The 24,620-nt window shown below is 44.5% G+C and overlaps 1 protein-coding gene across 1 annotated transcript in view; it reads right to left on the bottom strand.

Moving 5' to 3' along the window:
* The window catches only part of dlgap1b (discs, large (Drosophila) homolog-associated protein 1b), a 91,873-nt gene that overhangs the window by 25,405 nt on the left and 41,848 nt on the right, over nucleotides 1-24,620 (bottom strand). Inside the window, exons 3-6 of the mRNA XM_070986167.1 lie at nucleotides 16,428-17,565; nucleotides 14,251-14,465; nucleotides 9,754-9,931; nucleotides 7,352-7,607 (exon numbers count right to left, since the gene is read on the bottom strand). Coding sequence (XP_070842268.1) covers nucleotides 7,352-7,607; nucleotides 9,754-9,931; nucleotides 14,251-14,465; nucleotides 16,428-17,498 — 1,720 coding nt within the window. The 5' untranslated portion in view covers nucleotides 17,499-17,565. The remainder of the gene's footprint in view (nucleotides 1-7,351; nucleotides 7,608-9,753; nucleotides 9,932-14,250; nucleotides 14,466-16,427; nucleotides 17,566-24,620) is intronic.

A 24,620-nucleotide genomic window follows, 5' to 3' on the forward strand; every position in this document is an offset into this window, starting at 1 on the left:
GGGATGGGCACTGACAGTCTCATTGTCAAGCCATTCACAATAAACACATAACTTCCTGTTCTTACTTTCAAAGTAAAGGTCAATGACGCACTTTAAATTTCACTGGTCGCGCATGTTATTTTTGTTGACTTCAGGTCGACCACTAAACGTACACCGTAGGCACTGTTGTTAACTCTTCTTGTATTACTTTGATAGAAGGTGCTACACTTCCAATGAGTTTTGCATTGTACCCGACGTAATTATATTTTGGCATTTCGCTACTCGTTGCTCCCCTCCCCGATAAGTTTTATTTTGAAAGCCACACAACCCAACTTCCTGCCTCTCCATCGGTCATCATGCCTCGCGCACAAACGGCAGAGAAACACAACAGCGGCTTTTACTCACAAAGGCGGATCCAGTAGTCACACATGCCGAGCAGCGCGCCGTACAGACACTGAATGAGCGTCATGAAAGCTGCGAGTCCGCAACACCGAGCCGAGATGAGGTGACTGTACGAGCCTCCTCTGCCTCTTCTCCTTCTCCACTCTGACGGTGCTGGATGTCAGGATGTGGACGCGCCTCGTTCGCACCCCCCGCCCCGCACAAACACTTAATAGCTCAGTCGGCACTGGGTGGGACAGTCCCGTTCACGGTCATCCGGAAAACTTTACTGTAATGCTTGTCCAACTTTCCCAGCTGGCCTCAAAAGCGTCTGAGTGTGTGTGGTGTTTTTGACCATAGCCTACTTTATTTTCCAGATACTTCAACACTCTTCTTAAATATTAAAATTAGCATATCTGTAACATATGTTGTTTTATTATTATTATTATTATTATTTGTATTGCATTAGTTTGACAAATGGAATCTACATTTGATGGGAAAAAAAACTGTAACAAAAAGAGAGAAAAACTATACTATACTATCTCAATACATGAGAAATATGATTTTAGAAGTTTTCTCCATCGCTCAATTTTTGGAGATTTGCTGCATTAACCTGGAGATTTTTTTGCTATTAGAAACAAAATCCTTATTAACAAAGCCATGCCGCCATGACTGCTCGGGTCACGAGTCCAGATTCCCTGACCATTTAAAACTGCACTTTTTGACTCTCAGTACATTAAATACACAAAAATATTCACCCAAGCAGATGTGGTTCATTAACTTAGAGTCTAATGACTGCCACCTTGTGGTTTAGTAAAGCGTGGTGTTGTTGATTTGGCACTGAGCATTTTCACACCCAAAGGGTGAGGATTTAGTGCAGGGTTTCCCTTTTTATTGGCACATAATGCTCATATTTAAGAATACTGTGATATTTTTCACAGTGGGGATTAATGGGGTTATGATCTTCTTGTGGAGATCACTGTCGTAGTTATTAACGTTACATAAAACTCTTACAACATTAATTTAGGTCTCTGTCTCATCCTTGTGTTGTGAAGACTGAGCGGCTCGGCACATAGATTACATGGCAACATGCAACAACACCTTTTCTTTGCTTTTGTAACACATGAGTCATCCTGACATATGAAAAACAAGCTTCAGCCTCGCTCTTGGAAATTTGCGTGGGCTGCTGAAGGTGTGAGGGGGGATCTGGACCAACGCTCGGCTTGATCTTTATTCGACCAGACTTCAGTGGTCTGTATCCCTGCCACTTATATTTAGCACTCTGGGAAATCCAAAGTTATTTATTCTCACAAGCTCTCCCGGAACAGAACTCTTGGAAAAGTGCCGCGGATGGCAGTGATTGTTGTTAATTGGGTCAAGCTGTCTGGTAGTTTTTCATCCACCCACTCGCTGTAGGAAGAAAGGGCAGAGGTGCAGTGCCGTGTTACACTGAGCCCCTGGGGGGGCAGTGTTGTACAGGCTTTATGTCAGCCTGTAGTACTGAGCTGAGGAAGGAGCGGGGAATTCACAGCAGCCACATGTGATCTCACTACAGTAAAGCTTGCAAACATTGCCGTGAATCTGGTTTTATACGGTTACTGCTGCAGACTGAAAAGAGCATACTGAGTACTACTAGCACAGTATACTGCATTTAGGAAACTGCTGCAGTCAGATAACTTCAGTTCCTTTGAAGATTTTAGATAAAGTTTCTCTTTAAGGGAATACTTGCTCCCTTTCTAGATGAAAAAATTGATACCACTCTTGTACCTCTGTGGTAAATGTGAAGCTACCCCCAGCCGTTTGGCTAACTTAGCTTAGCACAACGACTGGAAACTGCTCGCCTGACTCGGTCTGCATGTGCCTGCAGCACCTTCAAGGGTCACTTAACTTCACCCTATATATCTTGTTTGTTTAATCTGTAAAATCCAAAGAGTGAAAATGGCAATTTGTGTAAAAACAAGTCTTTATGCTAAGCTACGTTAGCCAGCTGCTGGCACTATCTTAAAACGTAGCTTACTAGCACAAGAGTGGCATCAATCTTTTCATCAAACTCTGAGCAAGATAGCAAACAGGCGTATTTCCCAAAATGTTTTCCCTTAAGAAGTATTATCTCTCACTAAGTACATTGATCATTTACAGATAAATGTCTTTCCTTGAGTGGTTTCCGACGTGTTCTGGGTGGCAAGTCTGATTAAATGTGGAGATTCAGAACATAACATGTCTGAATTCTGATAAGATACGTGTTAAATGTTCATACACAGCGCTGTCAGGTTCTCTTGTGTCTTCTCTTAATGAAGCGTTCAGTTTGGCTCGTGTAATCAGCATTACAGCTGATGAAAATTCACTCGAGGTGCAGCATCTTAAGTGGATATGAAATATCAAGTCTTCTTGCAGTCCTATTGCTATGAACATGTCTTTATTGGTTGGATTATCATTGTTTCCTGCCACCTCTTCCTGTACCTCATGATGGTTTTAAAGTAAAATTAAAAGCTTACAGCTGCTGTCTTTTTTTTGGAGTAACTTTATTTTTAGACGTTTTCAGTATTAGTGGATTTCCTGTTTTATAGATGGATCCTACTGATGGTTGAAGAGGGATGCTGACATTATTGATTCTTGAATTCTTTATCCGTTTATGCTAATTTACATCTTTAACAGCTGTTTATTAAATCACATTTATGCACAAATTATCTTTAAGAAAGTGGGCAATTGAAGCTACATCCTGTATTTTGCAATTTCTTGGTTTTATGTCCGATAGCACAATGAGAGCAGATAGAAAAGTGTGTCCAGAGCTGCATCACATAACTAAATGAAGAGGTGGTATTCCTCTGAGTGTTTGACAAGACCATCAGCAAAATGAGCCACAAGCATGCCTCAAACACTTACTTAAGGAATGCTTTATCGAGCGCAGCGCCTCTGTTCGGGGGCTGTAGGATTCTCAGCCATTAAATTAAACATTGTCCTGTAGCCTATTACTGCAGCGAGGGAGGAAAGCCACTCTTTTCATCCAATCCCTCAGCACCTCTGAAAAATAGATGCTGGAAAAAATGAGGCAGGATAATTGACAGCAGGTCAGCGAGCCAAGGAAACGGAGGGTGAGAGGAAGAGAAACGGAAACTGTGGCACATTTCCCAGACTTAAGATGTGTGTGTGTACTCTTTCTAATTGAAGGTCAATTCGTCTTCCTGGTGAAACAACAGGTTGATTTACCCACACTCCTAAGTGCTGCTGTGAAAAGGCAGGGGACCTAGCTGCTGTGTGAGAGGCCAAGGAGGGGAAAGACAAAGCAGAGTGAAGAGGTGATGAATATGTTAACTGGAGGCGACGCGGGGAGGAGGAGCCAGGGCTTAGAGGCAGTAAAATCCTCACATTAACCGATTGCTATGGATTTTCCCAAGCTTTAGAAAGAGGATCTGCTCCAGATTTTGTTAAACCGATCCAAAGGAGCTGATGTCTAGGCCAATATGTCTGTCCGATGCAGTAGCCTTATGTGTGTGTGAGAGATGGCACGGGTTAGCACGCGTGCGCGTGCGTGCCAGTTTGAGTGGGCACAGAGGCAGGCAATAGCAGCCGCAGCCACTTGACGTTCAAAGAGAGGAGATCAAAGGACGGCCCCTTACTTCGGTCTCCTTCCTCAGGATTAAAAAGATCATCAATAATAATGGGCTGGAGCAGCGCAGTGGGCAAACTGGAGAGGGGCAGGAGCAGAAGCTGATAGGTCTCTCACCTGTGTGTGTGTGTGTGTGTGTGTGTGTGTGTGTGTGTGTGTGTGTGTGTGTGTGTGTGTGTGCGCGTGTGATATTTCGGCCGTTCGCCGTGGGGACAAGTGGGAGCAGAAACCATAAGCGTGGACTGTTTTTCTGGTACTGCCTGCACATCCTTCTGAAACATCATGCAATATTCACCACAACAACGTCTTCACTTCTCACTTCGGGCTCCCAGTTGATTTCCTGTGAAATGTATGAAGGCGTGTGTGTGTGTGTGCGTGCGTACATGTGAGCGTCTTCATGCGGCTTGTGGTGCAGCTATGTGTGGTCTATACTGTATGTGCGAGCAAAGAGAGAGAGAGAGAGAGAGTGTTCCATATGATTATATAATGCGTGCAGTTCAAGCCTATGCATATGAAATGGTTTTTTCTTTGGGCCAGCGTACACTGACGTTACAGCACATCTCCATTATGTGTCCATGTTACGCTACGTTGACATGGTTGTGCAACTCAAGATGGCAGCTGCCAGTCTGCACAGTGTAGCTGCACTTGTTCTGATCCCAACACAGACTGATATAAGCATCAATACGGACGAACAAAGCAGAAACCACTATTCTAAATGTATATCAAAACACTGTTAATGGCGACTAATAGTGATGTAATTTCAACCCAGTGAATAACATCAGTTGTTAACATTGAGCAATGTTGAGGTTTAAAACCCTGCACTTAATTTAGCCATACGTCCATTAAATTAGCATTTAATTACCTCCAACAACTTTGGCTGGCTGATGGGATCAATGCATCATTTTTTTCAGGCAATGTTTAGTGTCAACATGACACGATTAAACATCCTATATGGCATCTGCTCAGTGAGATAGAGTTAAAAAAAAAGCACTGCGCTCTTTACTCAAGATAAAAAAGGATGTCTGCAGTCCTTAAAGAAATCACATCATGTGTGTATTGGATACAAATGAGACTTTCAACTATGCGGAAGAAGAGCAGGGCTGTATTAATGAGCCTAAATTTATAGCTTGCATTAATTTGTGAGGGCGGTATCACTTGCTAGCAGTTGTGGCAAAAGCACGAGACGCTTCAGCTGCCTGTTGAGTCGCATTTTCTGTGCCGCTCCTGCACCTTTAAGCAAAAAAACCTAAACTAATTAGCTTAATCTCTGAAACCCCTCCAAAAATTGTGATTCTAAGATTTTCAAGTGGTATTAATTAAGATTTAGGGGAGTTAATTAAAGGGTCCGAGACCGCCTGCGATCAATGTATTTCACACGCTGCGTGAAGAGTGTGTAGGACTCAGAAAATGGTAATTACGACAACTCCCACGTGACGTGAACGCGGTGGCGGTGCACGTGTTTGAAAGGAGGGGAGTGAGGCAGGGAGAAGTTTGTCAGACTGAGATCTTTTCCTGCAATCCCTCCAGTCTCCCTCTCTTCCTCTGCTCTTCAATCACAGCGTTTCCCTCAGGAGGAGGAGAAGGAGAGGTAGCTAATTAATTACAGTGACTGACGACTCAGTGGTGAAGATCTAAGGAGGTGATGAATTGTGCAGTAGTACAACTATGACAGTAATCTGAAGCAATCCCCTACCTTCACCACCAACCATGGTGAACTGTTCTCCACAATGCCTCATAATACATCACTCGAACCCACTCTCCCAGTCTCCTCTGTTTGAGCCTCAGTTGCAGCTGATTCAACGAGGTCGACGGCAAATGAAGGTCGAGGGTCACGAGAAGTCGACCGTCAATCACGTACAGCTATGCGAGCCGGACGGGGGATTGTCCTCAATTGGAAGGAGCAGCACGACGCTGGATTATCAGCGACCACACAGCACTCATATCTCCTCTCTGTACTTCCACACCGTCCATTCATCATGTGACAAACTCAGGCGCCAAAAATGGATGTTCATTAAAATGCCAACAGCTGCGAGGCCACTGCTGCAGACGTCTGTGCCACATAACGCGGACGTGCACGCGCAGGCGCCTCCACTCTTTACCTGAGGGGGACTTAGAGGTGTTTTCTTTTCACGATCAGCAAATGATTACAGATCAAGAAAGTTGCATCTGCGAAGGGTGTGAGAGACAGTAAACAGCTGGGAGAGATGAGAGATTTCCTGCATCACGTGTAACACTACAGAGCAGCTGTCTGGCTTGAGTTAATCCTTACAACACTTCACCTGATAGATGGTCTTCATTAACTCTTCCTTCCTCAGGGGAAGGAGCTCCGAATGTCCCTCTCTTGATCTATTCAGCCTCCCTTTATGGATCAATAACTACCTCCACACAATAGAACAACCAACCCAATCCTCTATTGCCCTTAATTGTGTTGTTACCCATGATTGTCAATAGATGTGAAATGATAAAAATACTGATAATGCAACTTCATATTTTGTCTCATTTCATTAACTGGTGCAAGAAGTAATTTTCAAAGTCAGTTGCAGGAAATATTATTCAGATTTAAATAAATGTTTGCTCACAGTCGATTTCGAGCACTTAGAATCGATTGAACTAGTTTTCCAATTTGCAGTAAATGTGTTTAATTAGCTGACTGTAACCTTGTCTTCTAGGTTTGGGGAAATGCTGTCTGTTAATTGGCATAATTAAAAAGGAGTGGAGGAGAAAGTCAGAGTGCGTCAGGCGATGGTGACTCAACGTAGACAATGTAAGGGAATGACGTTTGGATTTGCGGTGGGAAACATAGAAGCACCCAGTGCTGGATGCCAGCACCACTCAGCATCAATACTGCATGCAGTAATGCTGGAAAGCCAAGCGCTCCAGACCATGAGGCACACAAGAGGGCTAAAATAAGACCCGGCAGCCACTGAGCTTTACAGCTCGAATAAGCTCTTATGGGGGGAAAACAGTTTTGCATTCATCATATTGTATCTGTGAAGAAAACTGGGTCAGATGGATAATAATGCAGAGGGTTTGGGTCTCCAAATTGAAACTACTCCCTGGTCAGCTATCCAAAGCAGCTCTCTGCTTTATGAAAAATACTCAATGCAAGACTGGTTTTCAACAGAAATATTAGACGGTCCTTGATCCAGTGTCCAATCTTTATCCTAGAATAAGTCTCACTCTGCAGTAACTGCAGCACTGGTTTGTTGATTTTTTTTGCTGTTGTCACCGTTCACCAGCTGCATAACTTAGACTTACACCACATTTATAATACATACTTTCTATGCACACATATCAATTTGTAATGCACTATGAATTATCTATGTTCACACATGTTCATGACACAGGAGGTTGTGTGTGCGTGAAGTGCATGCTCCCACCGACCTGTGCTGCTCTGGATGGTTCTGACAGTGGTGGTGGTGCGCGGGGGAGAGTTGGTCCTCCTGTTGCCCGCCGTGACGCCTCTCTCCTCCTCTTCCTGCGAGCAGCCCTTCTCTATGGCACGCACGTAGCTGTGGCTCCGCATGCGGAAGCAGCCGGGCATGGGCAGGTCCAGGGCATCCACCGCCTGCGACTCCATCTCGCTGAACACTGACTCACACACGGCCTCGATCTGCCCGTTCACCTCCACCTCGCTCACCTGCGGAGGAGGGGGACACACATAGACATACAGTACGTGCACGCAAACACCCACACGAGGAAAACACACACACACACACAGGAGCGTACGCCGCCAAGAACAGGAACAAATAAAAATGAGAAATGAAAATGCACAGGCGCACCCCGGCACAGTGCAAGACAAAGGAGAACGGCTAATATATGATAGAGCAAAGGCCATTTTTCTGTGCTGCAAGATTCAATGTTACAGAGCTATTCCACTGATTAAAGCTTGACTAGGCAGGAGCTGTATGTACAAAAACACTTAAACCACAAATTGGGTGCTGGGACACAAAACAGTGTGCCAGTGTTTCTGTAATTTGAGCCGGGCAGATTCACCACATTTGGCAAAAATAAATTCTGTCGTTTAATTTGGACACTTTTCTCTGCTCACGGAGAAATGACTGTGAAGTGTCCTTTCAGCGAGGGCTCTTACTGACAAAAGTTCGCTTGACTGAAATCCATTCAGAAAAAGCAATCAAAATATGAATTCGCAGTGAGCCGCGTCCTCAGACAAGCGGCGCCATCTGGTCTTCTTTGGTGACGACCAGGTCAGGCTCAGTATTCTGTGTTCACTTTGCATCGTTTCTCAGTATGTTAGATCAAAACTTTTACCTCCACACTGCCTTGTGAAGCTTTAAGGCATATATAGAAATTTGCATATACTTAAAAAAAAAAGAAATATATTTGAGAAAAATAAAAGAAAGTCCAAGGAGTGACGAGGGGGAGGAATCACTGTGGGATTAAACTTCAAAGGGCCACATAACAGAGTGAAATACTACAAGTGTCGATATTAAAGGTGTTAATCAGGAAGTGTCAATGCTAGGACTACTGGGAGTTGAGATGTGAGTCGAGGAAATCTAACGACATCCGCATCATCTGCCAGTGCAGTTTGGGTTTCAATACAGGGTCAAAGGCAAAAAAGAAAAATCCTCTTGCTACAGACTTGTGAGATGGGTGCGTGTTATTGATGGGTTGTGTGAGGGCAGAAAACACGAAGCTTCATTCCATTCCTTGAGGCCGCCCCGTGTCCAGCTTGTCCAAATTAGGAAAAGTTTGCAAGATGTCTGCACAGGGAGTGAAGCATAGGAATGGGATGTGGCTCGGGACTGAAGCATTTGGTTTGAGTGTTTGTCAGTGAAGAGAGTGCACAGTAGGACCAGTATGTACTGTAAAGCTTGGAGTCAGAAAGGTTAGTGGACCTCGAATCAATCCGCTGACGCTGAGCCTCTTTTTTTAGCCTGTGCCACTTCACACTCTGTGCACATACGTGTCAAATATGAGAGTGAGTGAGTGAGCGAGCCCAGCAGCACCTCTTTTATTCCGTGGCATTTCTGCAGATGCCAGGTCCGGTGCATCATTCTCCTCTGGGGCTGCTCTGTGCCAGGACTTGAAGGAACGTCTCAAGGGTCCATCATTCAGCCGGCGAGGCAAACTGTTGCCCCTGGGCTTTGGAGGGGAGAACATATCCCCGTTACCCCGGGCAAAAAGGTAAGATGAGCTCCCCTGTCACCCCAGACAGCGCAGAGCAGGAAGCCGTGCTCAAAATCCAATATGACTAACATCTTATTTTGCAGCCGCCGTGACAATAACACTCCACTGTTGAGTGTTTCCTGTCAATTCTTCAATAACTATAATATCAACACAAATGCCCATCATCATTTGGAACCAAGCCCGACTTCAATTATTCATAACATTCATATAGCTGCATGTTAATTCTTGTTTTGCATCTCTTATATAACAGATGCAAATTGAAGAGAACATTTTTAGCCTGTCATTTTGCTTCACAAAGTACGCCGAGGCAGAAGGAGCATATTAGGGTAAAGGAGGGGAATGGAGGGTAGGTGGGGGGATCTGTATGCCCTCCTGTTTAATTAGCCAATCTGAATACGCCTGTAATCATCTGAGCTCCAGAAAACAGCACGCAGACGTATACCCTAATTGGGAGATTGGGGGTTTTCGTACTCTTCGTGCTTTACCGGATGGTGACCTGATTGTTAATTCACGCCTCAGGACGGCTACGTATGGGATTTCCTCCCCCCTGCACGACCTTATTGGACATAGCAGTGGAGGTACAGGGGGCATAAGGGCCGACGGCAGAGAGGCACGGCCCCCTGGGTGCCACTAACCTGGCTGATGGTGCTCATGGCTCTCATGTAGCTCTCGTTTCGGGAGCGGAATTTAGGCGAGGCCAGCAGCCCTGCCGGGTCCAAGCTGTCCAGACTCCTATTGATGGAAACCTCACTCACCGCCCGCAGATAGCTGTGACTCCGGATCTGTAGCTTTGGCGAGTGCTCCGTGGAAATCCTGCCACAAGGAGGAAGGAGAGGAAGGATAAAAAAAAAAAAGAGAAAGTCAAAGCAGAGAAAAAAAAGGGTAAAAATTTAGAGAGAAAGGATAGGTGGAAAAAGAGCAGTGGAAACAGAGTGAGAGATAAAGCAATGAAAAGAGAGTGAGAGAAGGTATCTGCAAAGTACTTGGCAGTGCGTATGAACCCAAAGATACAGATCAATCCGCAACTGCTTCAGGAGAAACCCTTATCTAATCAACACGCTCTGTAGTATTGAGAAACACTCGCAGTAGCTTAGGTAGTGCGTCCTTGAGGCACCTTGTAAGCACTTTCTAAAACACTTAACAGTGAGAACACTCACATACATGTGTCAGAAGAGGAACTGTGTGTGTCTGTGTGAGTGTGTGTGAAGCATGTTTAATCTAAAAACAGATACAACACAAACACATAATCAGCACAAAAACACACACACACGCACAAACAGGTCCCCGTCTCCACAGAAGATGAATAGGTGTCTCATTAGCTCTCACCTGCCTCCAATCCGATCGCTCAGCACGCTTCACGCCTATGTGCGCGCGCGTGTGTGTTTGGGGACATGTGAAAAGGCGTGTGTGTGCACGTGTGTGTGTGTAGGTTACGCAGCAGTTGGATGCCAGCATAACAATTCATTAATCAGGGGAAATAAAACCTAAAAAGCTGACTCGCTTTCCTCTTGATGAACATCGTGGCCTACTAAACCAACTTCCAGAAAACAAGCACACGGAGAAAAATGAATACGACTCAGATTAGAAAGTCTATTCCAATAACGCCTTGATTTCACACTCTTGTGAATATATCAAAACACACACACACTGTACACATATACACACACACAACTCTTATGACTCTCTGCCTCCAGGTCAGGTCTGCTTTAATTATGTATTTCCTCCTTAAAATAGAGTGTGGTTACCACAGCAAAGCAAACTGGATTACTCATTCTTGGATAGAAGAATGGAGCGGGGAAGACTTTGGAGAGACACGGGCTCATGGAGGCACAGATGAGCTACTTAGATGTGAATAAAGGTGATGAAGAACAGTTGCTAATTTTAAAACACATCTCCATGTAGCCATCCTGTCCTCCGGGCTTTTGAAGACTGACTACAAGCAACTGAAAGCGACTGTATCACAGCTCTCAATGGTTACTGAGGCCTGCCTGTTCGTTTCATCAGCACAGTTGTGCAGTAGCACGGTGCTTGTAATGCATATTTATACCAGTCTTTGTCTGTGGGGTTGTCAGGCAAAAGCGGCATCTGGTTTGTGGTCAGAGTCATAGAAGAGCTACAACTTTGTCAGACCCTCTGTCCTGACGCCACAGCCATACAAGCCGGATATGAAAATAGCCCAAAACCAGTGATTTACCCTTCTCTGATATGGAGCCTCAGAGGAGACACATGTTTACGAGCTGTCCGACAAGCCAAAAGCAGAGCGGAAACAATTAATTGATGAGTAGATTAACGGAAATGTATCTACAACAACTTTTATTTTGTATTATTATTTATTTCAGCAGAAATAGCGAACTTCTCAAGTGTGATTTTTCAGAATTTTGGAGTTTTAAATAAAGATATTTAAAACCGCTGACGAAAACGATGGTCTTGAACCCTAAGAAGGCACAACCCAACAAAGAAAATCTAACAAGCATCTCAAACCTCAGAGATTGGTATGAATCATCCCGATCAGCTTCCTGGAGACTGTGATTGTGGGTGATGCACAAAGGAATCAAGTCGAGGAATCTACCAACACCATTATCCCTATCTGCATCTGCTCTTGATTTCCCTGTGGGGCTGATTATAGGCACAACCAATATGTCTTTTGTGGCAACTTGAATGGCAGACCTAGCCTGTAATCAGTACCACCTAAGGGGGGGAGTTCAGTCTATCCCAGGGTGTCCCTCTATGGAACAAGTGGCATTAATGAACACATGCTCCCCTCTGACAATCAGGGCTGAAGCTGAAGCTGTCTGTTGATTTCTGCTGCATTACACTGTTCTTGTAATCCTGGATCTATTTTTTTTTCCTCGTCTTTCCCATCATCTCACTTTGTTCCCTTGCTTGTTTCACCTTGTCTTTCCTGTCAGTCGGCTCCCCCTGAGAGGGTCTCTCTGTCCACCTTCCCTCTCCTCCATTTCATTTTACCTTCTGCTCCTTCCCCTCCTCTTAGTCACTGTCTGAATAAAAGCCTTCAGAGCGACGACTGCGGTTGGACGGATGCAAGGACAGAAAGACGGAGATGTGATTACTGCGACCTATTATTCAGGATGTCTGTTCTGGCTGAGACATAAAAAAATAAACAGGCTAAAATCTGGGACAAGAATAAATGAATTTGCTGCAAAAAGAAAGACTGAGGGAAGCGAGAAAGGATGTCATTTTCTCCTGAGCTCATCTGTCAGCCAGGAATAATCCCAGCCGTTTAAATACATGCTTCATCTGTGCGCTATGTGTTTTAATAAGGACGAAGGTTAGCATTGGGTGCGAGTAAACAAATCCCACAACTTCTCAGGAGCAATTCATCACTAGTCAAGGACACAGTGGGCACAGGATGGGCTCTGAGACATATGGAAGAACAAAGCTGATTATTTAATCATTGCCGAGTGTAACACGGACTTGTGCCAGCTCCCAAAAGCACAGTGTGAAAACAAGACGTCAGCTGCTCCCGCCTCATTTTCTATCTCCAATGCGCAGCGCCGCAGCTTGGTTTGTTCCACTGGGTTCCATCAGATGATGATGGCGTTCCCCGGGCCAAATTCAAGTCATTAGTGGGCCCCAAGCTGCGCCACTTGCACTTACGTAAGGGTGTGTGCGTGTGTGCGCTTGTGTTTGTGCAACCAGTAACAGTGACTGAGCACCCACTGGTGCTCCTCTCATCTCTGTATATTACACAGCTAATCAGTCACAGCCCAGCACCGCTGCACAAGACTTGTGTATCCAAGTCTTTCATTGTATCAAGGCAGAATGATGGACAATAGTTTCACCGGGTATGAGCTCATATTGTATTAAGACACTTAGGCCATGAGTTGTCTGCTAATGAAAATAGTGCAGGGACATATGATGAATTAAAGGAAATTTCTGCTTCACTGCCACTTGTGTCTTTTCATAGATTCAGTCCTAGAAACACGGGCAGTTAGACAGCAGTTAGGTTTGGCGAGACAATCTAAACAATTTTTCCAGGTAAAACCAAAGCTGAGCACACCTGAAATGTTGGTAATTGTTGCACAAAAAATGTGTGTTGATTGATTAAAGCAGCTTAAAAGCAGGAGGTTGGTCTGTAAGATGTGACTTTTGTTATTTGGTTTGGAACAAACGATGGGTTTTTCCTCCAAAGAAGCTCGCTAACCTGGGTGCTTTGAAGGATATTAAGTCAGAGAACATTACCACTGAGCTTCTTTAGGTTAACCAGCATCTTAACTGTGGACAATGGCGTCAGCCGGATGCATCTCAACGCTTTGCAAACTCAGAAATCTTCATGATGGCGTCTAATATTGCTGAATACTTTACGAGTTCGTGCTGGGAAAAACTATGCTGCTGAGCAGTGAACGCTTCATGCAACAAGAAAAAAACTTCATCAAACTCTTCAGACAGCTTTTAACCTCAGATCTTCAAAAAGGCTCGATCCGGGGAAGAAAAAATATCCCCCGCATGTTCTCGAACCACAATGCGCTTCTCGAGAACATGGTATTTATTTTTAGAGAGACCTCAGCACATGAAACGGTATCATGTATTTTCAATTAAGGCTCAGTGTGTATGTGTGTGTGTGAGATTGTGGAGATACAGAGGCCAGTTATGAAGACAGGAGTGTGTGTGCGAGCTGTAAACACAGAACAGGTAATTAAGCTGTGGCCACTGAGACTCAGGGACTCACGCGTAAGCCAGACTGCTGTCGGGCAGACGCTTGAGTAACATCGACTGCCTTCATCTCCTTCTGTTTGTCGACTGTTCTCTCTTTCTTTCTTCTTATCTCTCCCGCCTGTTTCACAGGAACTGTTCAGTATGTGCACGCTTGGACATTATGTTCAGAAACATGTCCTGTACTCACACTCAAACATAATGCACAGGCAGGCGAGCAGCTTCACCAGACGTGAACGTACATAAATGCCGAAGCGATTAGGTAGATGACGGAAAATGTATTCAAGTCTGCAAATCGAGCCATTTTTCAAACAAGAATATCAAACATTAAAATGACTCAAGCTTCTCAAAATGTGAGGATGTGCTGTTTTATGAATGGAAAAAACATGTAATTTGAAGACCATTTCTGATGAAAACACTGAATTTAAAAGAACACCTCAGCCCTGACACACACTTACTTGAGCGTGGTCATCTCTGTGAGGGACGGCTGCGTGGCCTTCAGGTAGCTGGCTCGTCGAGCCTGGACCTTGGGCGAGGGTTTGGGGCTGCAGTCCGAGTCGCCGCTGTCTTCCTCCGCCATGGCCTTGATGTAGCTGCCACTGCGCATCCGCCGACACGGGATCTCGTCGTCCTTCCCCAGCGGAGAGAACCCGCTCCAGTCATCCTGAGGCACCTGCGGAGATGAGGTGAGATGAGGTAAAGAGGGAGTGAACACAGGTCGCCCTCCAGAGATGATAGCTCATACAATTACACATGAACTGAAGCAGGGCTGCAACATTTTCTGCCCTGGCCTGATATAAATACCTGCATCACACAGTGTACTTAAACATTCAGTAGTAACAGTATCAATGCAGGACCTGCCTCCATCATACCATAAGCTTGCGCTGTCTGTGCCGTTTTGAGTGCGGCATTTCAAATGCAGGGAATGAACTGTTTAGACAAAATGTCGCAGTACCCTGGCCTCTGTCTGCTCTCCTGACTCTTCGCACACACTAACGAAGGTTAAAATAAAAGGAGGTAAAGCTATCTCCCAGTCCTAATCTAAGAGGGAGAGAGAGAGAGAGAGTCACAGACAGCAGACATGGAGAGAGAGAGAAAACAAAGGGGGTTTTGTTCAGCAGAACCACTGCAGTCCCAACGTGAGTGGCTGTTAGGGCACCAGCTCTGAAGTGAAAGAAATGAGATACAGAGTGAGACAAAAGTGCACGAGAAGCATTCAACACACTGGTGCGTAGCTAGGAAACCAAGCTGACTTCGATGTCAGGGGGCAACTACGGACTGTTAACATCTTGGGAAAGACCGAGTCTGGGATGACGTCAAAAGAATTTATTGTTATAGAGGAAAAAGCCATAAAAAAATAAATGATGTCATGCTTTTTAGTACTATTACCCTCGCAGTGTAGTAAATGTAGTGTATTTAAAATGAATGCTGCACAAGTGCATCAAAAGATTAGGTATTAATTGAAGGGGGCACATGTGTGTGCTCATGTATGTGTGAGCCTTAAGCAATGGATTACAGGACCACATCCCAGGAGGTGAAGCAGATAACACTTCAACTTCTTGTTTTAAGGATTCAAGAAACGTCGCACAGACTAACTACTCGGGCTGCTCTCCTTGAAAGGCTGTTTTTTTTTTCCCCCTTCCGTCTTTTCTTCGAGAAAAAAAGCGATGGCTCTTTTAGGCTGGGAGAAATGTTGCCGTACTGCAGCGACAACATCCTTCCTTGATCTGCTCGCTCCGTTTTCAAGGCTGTTAAAATGCACAGCCACACAGAACTTTCTCTGTCTTTCATGCTCCCTCACTCTCTCTTTCTGCCGTTCACTTTCTCATTCACACCCTCCTCTTTTGCCCTTATTTGATCTCTTTTGGTCCTTTTCCTTCTCTTGACACACACACACATGCACACTCTCCCGTCTATTCTCCCTGCCTTGTCTCTCCATTTCTCTCCTCTGGCTCATATTTGCAGCTCACCTCGATGTGAAGAGGTCCATGCAATCTGAAACACTTTTATCTTTTGCAAAACAGTGACTGACACCCACTGACGTGTTTGCATGAGTGTGTGTCCCTGCGTGTGTGTGGATCCATTTAGCTTAAGCCCTGAGGGGTTTTTTCTCTTTAATTTCTTTGTCTGCTCACTTCCGGCTCTCTCTGATCTCGTAGTAGCACTCTGTGAATAAGATACACACACTCTCACTCACACACACTTCAACACTGTTATGACCAACACCAGCACACTCAGCAGGTGCATAAATGTAGTTAAAGGTGACTATTTGCCATTTATGCTCTGAAAACAGATTAGATTGGTGTTTCTGCTCTGCTCTCCTGTGCTTGTACACTGTAAAAAAAATAAATGCTGATTCATGGTGATGGTGCATGAACATGACCTGTTAGATAACGGATGTAAAATCAGCTTACTGCATTATTTCTCTAGTTGAGTAAATGTGAAGTCTAAGTACGCTATCTGATGCTATGTCACATACGGTACAGCACAGAGGAAATGGCATAAACATCCACATGCGAGCAGATGACATGATGCACACACACATGCAGAAATACAGAAGCATGGAGGAGCAGCTGGCACTGCAGGTTGCATGAAGCAGGACATGCGAGAGGTGGGGCTGTTGTAACAGTCCTACCTGTAAGAAGTGGCAGGTGCGTCCCTGCTCGGCTTTCACTAGAGCTTTATCTAGGTTGACTGAGGCCTTCTGGTAGACCTCTCTTGCTCTGCTCACCGTCAGAGTGGAGGACCACGAGCTCTTCTTCAGCTGCACTTGGGCATCCAGGGCGCCCACCAGCGGCATACCGCCGCCGCTGCCCCCAGAGCACGTCGAGCACTTCACGTCGTTGTTGCTGCGCGACGTCTTGAGAGAGTGGGCGCTGATGGTGTTGTAGGACTCCATGAAGTACTGCGACTGGGATTTGTCCGGGTGGCGACCCATGGTCATGACCCCAGAGGGCAGGCCTCCACTGCTGCCCCCGTGGTGGTGGTGGTAGAGGCACACCTCCCGGTCGAGCGTGTCGTCTGAGCTCCAGTAGCCGGAGATGGCAGTGCGCATCTTCGGCTCCGACTTGGAGCGGTCCTTGCTCTTACTGCGCTTACTGTGCTTCAGGGTGCCAGAAGAGGAGGGTGGGTCATCTGGGCTGGATTTGCTGCCATTCATCCTCCCGCTTCCTCCTCCACCAGACCCTGAGGGCCCCTCCAAGGAGTGGGACTTGGTGAAAAGCTTCTGGACAGAGTGAACAAGGTGGCGGATTCGACCAGGGCTGTCGCTCCGTTGGTGTTCCACTGCAGTGCGCTTGTACTGCAGTGTGTGGTAGCCTTCACGCCGTACAGGTGCCTGGCGCTCAAACTGCTCCAGCAGGTTAGAAGGGATGCTTTTGTTGTTTCCACCACCTCCTCCACTTCCCTTACTGCTCCCTGTCGGCCCTGTATAAGGCACCACAGCGCCGCACTCCTCCTTCAGCTCATGGTGAGAGCTGTAATGTCTGCGAGGGAAGGTGCAGCTGGCCAGATCAGGGTAGGCACTGCACTCAGACTGGAAGGAGTTGCGCTGCGTGTAGCAGGGGTGGTCAGCAGGATGAGCCTCCCCAGGGTTGAGGAAGTAGGAGCGACGGTCCGAGTGCCCCAGGGTCATGGAGTCGTAGGAGGGGTCGCAGGTCACCGTGTGGTGGTGACTGCGGCTGCTGGACAGGCCTTTCATTGTCATCGTGGCCGGGTCGATGCGCACATCCAACTGCTGCTGCGGGAAGTTCGCACAGGCCCCAAAACTAGCTCTACAAAGAAACACACCACCATGAGGAAGAACAGACAAACAAACACGAAGAGAGAGACAGAAAAGAGAAGTATAAATATCTCATATTTGCATACACTCACGGCACAGAGTATGTCTGTGTCTGCTTTAATTTGAAGAAGATGCTTTTTGGCACTCCTTCATGGATGAGAAAATTTGATGATGTTGACAGGACTTGGACCTATTCTTTTATTTTTGCCCTTCAAAACTTCAGAAGGAGAATCTCTAAATATAGCAGCCACTTGGCATGTGGTCCCTGACATCCAAATCTGTCCTCAAGCTTCCTCTTCCACTTCTCCGTTGGCTCTGGAAGATTTCAGCGAAAAAAACTGACAGAGGATCGAGGAAACAGCGAGAAACAAAGGAAGGCGAGGTATCAAGATGAGTTCAAATCTATTTCCAGCTCGAGTGTGTGTGCTATATTTGTTCAAGGGCACTGTTCGAAATGAAGCATCAGTGCAACTCAACAAAAAATCTAATGAGAAACTGATGATGGGAGTGCAGAGACATAGGCAACCTCTGCAGAGTCTTAACCTCTCATATGGTTTAAGAGATGATGTAGCAGATCAGCTAGTACACAGAGAGTGCATTTATTTTTTCTTTACAGTACACCTGCTCCATGTGCACGCATGCACATCCCCCCACCCACAAACACAACAAATGATCACAGCCTGATTTCATGCTTTCCCTCTATACCTCTAGTTCTCCTCTACGGGCAAACTAATTGGCCAGTAAAACCCTGCTGACAGCTTCTGGGTTGGTCGAGGCAAGCTGCAATAAACGACCTCTCCCTTACATGGTGTCATGAAAACAATGGCATCCATCAGCGCCCTTAAACTGCCTTCCTTACCCATCTGGGAATGTGGCTGGCTAGCCACTGAACCCGCACCATTTCCAATGGACTGAAGGTGAAGCTAACGAGACAATAATAAGAGCCCACGCACCCGGCGTAGCGCTGTGACAGCAGTGCGGCCGAGCCTGCGCGGGGAATTCATTACTGCGATTTATAAAGCGCTACCAAAGGCCACTGTGATAAATAAAAAAAGGGGAAAAAATGAGGAGGAGGGGGCTGAGGAAACGACGCGGGGAAACATAACAAGAGAAAATGAGGGAGACAGAGCAGTGAAATGAAATATCATGTCAGTTCTTTACATAACTGGAGGACACTGTGTAGGGCACATGCAGCATGTATTCATGTGCATGAATATAAAGTGAGACAGATTTATTATTGTCTTTGAGGTGGCTGTAAACTGGTTGCTGGATTAATTGAAAAATTGGTGAAATTATTCATGCAATTTCCTTGTCTGTGCTAAACCAGGGGCTCAAATCACTGTGAGGGAAAATTAAACCAATATATAACTCTTGCATTGTTAGAGTGAAAATGAAAAAATATAGAGTGGTCATTCCCCACAGCCATCTGCAATATACTCACAAGAGTCAACTCATACAAAGCGCTCACTACATACCACACAGACACGCACAGTGTCCGCTTCATGCAGGGCACTTAAAAAGTGGGCTGTGTCCAACTAAAGGTATTCATTGCAGTTGACAGAGATCCCTTCTGTTGGCCGCTGAAGCACAGAATGTGACCTAAATAAAAGGCCCTCGCGGTGATCCACAGCAGCGTGTTTGTGGCACAGCTGTCTGCAGCACTGCACTAAAGCTGAAAAGCTGAAGTTGGGTCATGCTGGCTTTCTGCCTGCTAGCCACACACACACACACACACACACACACACACACACACACACACACGCACGCACTGACATACAAATACATAGTGTATCTGACAGGCTGCATATCCATGCTGAATTCTGATGCTGCTAGCTTGTAAAGTGCAGTTTATCAACAAGAAGAAGAGGATCTGCTGGTTCTGCCGTGTCTGTCAGGTACGGCCTACAGTGACATGAGGAAAGCTCATAGACAGCTGTGCTTATGTATTATGCTGTATGTCCATCGCAGCTGACTGACCCAGTTGTGTCTCTACCTGTCTGGTCAAACCAACTTCAATATAACACACCAACGATTGGACAGGCTATATTACAACTCTGAAATAGTAATGAATATGTCAGTTAAGATACTGAAGCAATACTTCTTGGGTTGTAATTGGTCTTCCGTGCATGTTGTTAATTGGCTGTTTGCTGAGCCACACCCCTCTTAGAGACTGTTTTCACGCCTGTCAAACCCTCCATTCTTGCACATTGCTCACAGCGATAACAGTGGCAGATTTAACGCTAAATTCTTAGCAATTTCTGAAACAGACAAGGAAAGCAGGCTTCTCATTTTTAATCCCTTTACTGTCAATTCTGAAGGCTGAAATGAGCAAAGTTCATCAGCTGTAGTGTGCAACTGATGAAACTAACTAGGCTAACATTAGCTGCATGAAAATGCTGTCGCCGGCTGACTTTTCAGTGTTTCAGCTGACTCATTTAAACAAAATATCTGTCAAAGTGGTTTAATTTTGCACTGGATGGCTGCATGATACCATGCAAAAAGAGTGAAGCTAAAGCCACGACATGATGTAAAGACCCTCACCAGCTGATGATCCATGTGGAAGACAAGAACGTAGAGCAACATCAGTGTTTTTATATTGCTGAATAGAAGTATTATCCCTAACATTAAAAAAAAAAAAAAAAAAAGCTTCAAAAACAGCAACTGCTCAGATCTCTCAGTTAACATTAAGAGCAAGACAGACAGACTCTTGTAACCGTGCAAACTAATGTAGTTCATTTTTGATGCACGCGCTTGGCTGTGCTAATGCTTGATTACTACAGTAGGTTGTAAGCTAGTTAGCCAGACGTGCTAACAATTGCAGCTTGGGTCAGAACAGTCTCTTGGACAGACTGTGATTAGTTATATTCACTAATCTATGATTGATGGGTGGGATTTAGTGAACGGTCACCATGCAGATTTGTCTTGAGCCACAGCAGAAGCAGCACAATTCCAATAACTGGTGCATAAAAACCCCTTTTTCACAACCCAACACCAAGAAGCAAACGAATAAAAAACATCAAGAAGAGCCAAACAACTTGGTCCTTTTCACTTTGTGTGAACAGCCTCCGAAAACCACTGAGACTTCATTACATTTAAAGTGATTGTGTGCTGAACAGCAAGGTGCGCAAACAAAATGCAAGAGTAGATAAAACAAGTCAGGCTATGAATGTTAATGCCCATTAGCACCTGCACTGCATCAGCACAGCAGGCTCAATTCTGTTTAGATGCCATGCTTCTTTGGGCTCAGATGAGACACACGAAAAATAGATTTTTCTTTCTCTATCATCTAACACAATAACCAATCTTGGCTGCAGCTTCACAGCGGTCAAATCCACTCTTAATTTTCTTTACATCACCCGAAGCTTTGAGGCTCACCAAAGCAAATAAACAAAGGTGGTATGAAAATGCAAAGTAACATCGACTTACAGCATACCATCTTTGTAGGAAGTGGGAAAATCAATATGCCTCAGTGTGAGAAGACTGCTGCAGCATCTCTTGCTGGCAAAATAAAAGGCGGCTGTACGGATTGCAGTTAGTCTATCTCCCTCAGTCGACATCAAACGCTGGTTTCAAGACGGAGCTCAGGGCTTACGCAGCTTCTTCGAGGCCACAAGGCTACAAAAGGTCTCTTCTTCTCTCTCGAACCTGGCAATGATTTCCCCAAAGGTGGAAAACATTACCAATCTCCTCTCCACAGGGGATCAAATCACCTCAGTGGATGTGGCTCATCTTATGTGAGTGTATGTGTCTGTATGTTTATGTGGAAGACAGAGTACAGCACTTTACCTCCATTTTTCAGGTCAAGTGAAGTTTTGCCTTGGATCCTGCAAACGTTTGCAGTCCCAGGCTGCACGGCACAGACTGGATATATAAGGGTGAAGATACTGTACTCACAAATGTGTTTATTTCTCTATAGGCTTCTGTGTGCGAGATAGAAAGTGGATTGCAGTGGGCCTTTACCCTTCTGATTGTTTACTGTATTACCTGCACTTAAAAACAAAAACAATGCACTCCTGCATGCTCAATTATCTTCCAGCATCGAATACAGAAATGCTCATTTGCAGACCTGCACAAAACGCAGGCTGCATTTCTTGCATACTTGATTGATGTGGCCTACTTTCCACTTTTAAAAGACGCTGACTGTAAAAGGTAATACTGTACACTGTGTTCTCATATTTTTCGTGAGACATATGCAAGCAAAAATCTATTTTTAGGAGTCTCCATGCTTTTTCCCTCTTTCAGGGTCAATATTTGTGCACACATGAACTGGGATGTCCACTCTCAGATAGCTTTGGTTTAATTTTCTCTGGTTTTAATATGTCTGCTGTTGAGACTTCTGCTGCCATTAAAGTACAATAGTGGTGAAGAGATTTTTGTCTGTGGTGCTCGGTTACACGTCCATAGTGCTCCACAGACTTTGCTGAGGTGAATTCTTAAAGAGGAACAAATTAAACAAAACTAAATTCCATTTATCTCCACTTTAATGGGGTCATGGGAAAACTCTCAGCGATGGATATCTCAAAATCTTGTTGAATGAAACGATCTGCGCGATGTGACACCACCGAAATGTTTTTATACTTTTTGTAATTTGGGTGAAATGACCCTTTAAAAACAAGAGCAGAACGATAATTGGGCGGCATGTACTAGAATAAACAAGATTAGCATTGTGCTTTTCTGAGCGGAAGAAGTCAATATAGCGGAAAATAAAAAAAGCGTCATAAAAAAGTAGTAAATGCTCTGCCTGACTGCAGACGCACATAAATACACATACGAGATATATTCAGTTATTCTGTGGAGTCACTTTAACAGACCCACTCAAAGCAACTCCCCCGTATTTATAAATATTTAATTACATGAATATTTGACTGTTTAATATCTGAAAATGAAACACACACATGCACGCACGCACGCACACACACACGGCTGGCAGACAACCAGTAACAGGGACAGAGAGGATGTTCTCATTGTGAATGTGTGAACAGTGCCTTTAAAAAACATCCCCCAGAGAATGATGTCGTAGAACATTTTAAAGACAGCCAGGGGCCAAAAAACCTTTGAGGGAACTGGTAAATTTTTTTGTGTGTGTTTCCGGATTATGTAAAAGTGGCTTTTAGGGATGTCAGGAGAGTCTGGGAAGCGCTAACTTTAATGTCTCACTGTTAAAATGACTCTTAAATGATAGATGACGGTCTCCATTGACTGTCCTCTCTGACTGCAGGATTTTGAAGAAAAACTATTACGGCAAAATTATGGCTCTGGTTTATATGATGTGCTTCATGAAATATATGAATGTCTACAAAAGCAATATTGCACATGATAAAAGCGCTGTCTGTGTTTGAGAGAGAAAATGACCTTCCATGAAATGAGATGGAAAGGTGAAAACATTTCCCATTTTTATAGGTTTTTACACAAACGATGATAAGAAGGCAGGCAGAATATCTTCACTGCCAATGAGTGACAGCTCACGTGACCTTACGTGTTTCCTTTGTAACTTGCATGTAGGCTTTGTTCAAAACACCCAGGTAGGAAACAACTGCAACTTATCAAAAGATGCAAAACACCCTGACGGATATATTTACAGCACACCTTTAAAGCGTTCTCTTTTTAACCAAACAGATCATTAGACCTTGTTGTTAGATGCAGTTTCACCCGACGCCTAATAGGCATGTTTCTGCTCGCTGTATTGGCTGCATTATGAAAACACATGCCTGCATGGATGGATTGATGTTCCTGGTTTCCACAAGACAGCTCCTTTGTCACAACCAAACTAATTAGGCTGACTGTCAGGGCTCTCTGACAAATGGAGTGACTGTGTTGAGTTATAACTCAGGAACCGCACAACACTTTCGAGAGACAAATTCTTCTACTGATGAGGTCTATTTGATCAAGGTAAACAAATTAACAAAGGCATTAAGTCTAGAGAAAGCCTGTTTTTTTTTTTTGTTTCAGGCAGAGCTGTCACTGAAGCGAACGCTACTTGTTTGCAGAACTTCAACAGCACAGAAAAGTGCACGGACTTGCTGAAAATGCAGCAATGGAGGCAACCGAGCATGGGATGTGAAGGTCATTTTAAAGTTATGGCAGGCGGTTTTCCAAGTGCATTTCTGTGTACAGCTCAGCAAAAGCATTTTAAAATGACATTAATTGTACATGTCCTATCTGATATGCTTAGTTATCTTTAATCTTTAAATGGATGAAAAACATTTCATTCACTGGAAAGTTACATGTGCATAATTTCAAGCCATAACTCAATCCCAGAGTGACATCTCATATGATGGACTGACGCAGACGCTCTGCAGAGAAACACATGAGTTGCAATAATACATCAGAAAAGTTCTGAGTACAGACCGCTGTGCTGAAAAGCCTCCTTCTCTTTTTCCATAAAGATGAAGGCACTCATTCATGAATCCCTTGATCTTTAAAGGGAAAAAATTGAACTCAGTGGATCTGAAACTTGGCTTTGACTCACAACAAAAGGCCAAGACTCCACTGAGATTGCCGTTGTGAGGCTTAAGGTTGAATCCATCATGGGCATACAGTGGGAATCAAGGATAAAGAAGACAGCTCCTATCTGTTCATATTAAAGGCTGCCATTTACAGTTAGATATAAAATTCTGTATATAAGGCAGTCATGTGATCTCTCAGAGGACTTGGATAAATTCTGAGCTTCATCTTACACTAAAATGAGATACAGAGTCCCTGTCAAACTAAACCAATATTCACTTTAGTTTGATGTTTGGATTTTTAACTTTATCCACTTCTTAGTCTATACAGCACTATATGTTCCTGCTGGCTGTTCAAGGTGTCTCTTTCTATGTGAAATTTGCTCAACCATTTGATCATGAGCAAAAGTTAAATACTAATTTGATAATGATCCATTTTAAATCAAAGTTCATGGTTTATAAGCACAACAGGCCGTGCCTTGTACTCAAGCAGTGGGCCCATTCGCTAAACTAAGCTGCTGTTGTCGTCTTGCTAGTGCAAACGCAGGAAAAAAGGTGCGCTTATCTGATAATCATGACATTAAACCATCTGTAGTAGTAAGAG

The sequence above is a fragment of the Chaetodon trifascialis genome, chromosome 18, assembly GCF_039877785.1.
Source record: "Chaetodon trifascialis isolate fChaTrf1 chromosome 18, fChaTrf1.hap1, whole genome shotgun sequence".
Classification (NCBI taxonomy): domain Eukaryota; kingdom Metazoa; phylum Chordata; class Actinopteri; order Chaetodontiformes; family Chaetodontidae; genus Chaetodon; species Chaetodon trifascialis.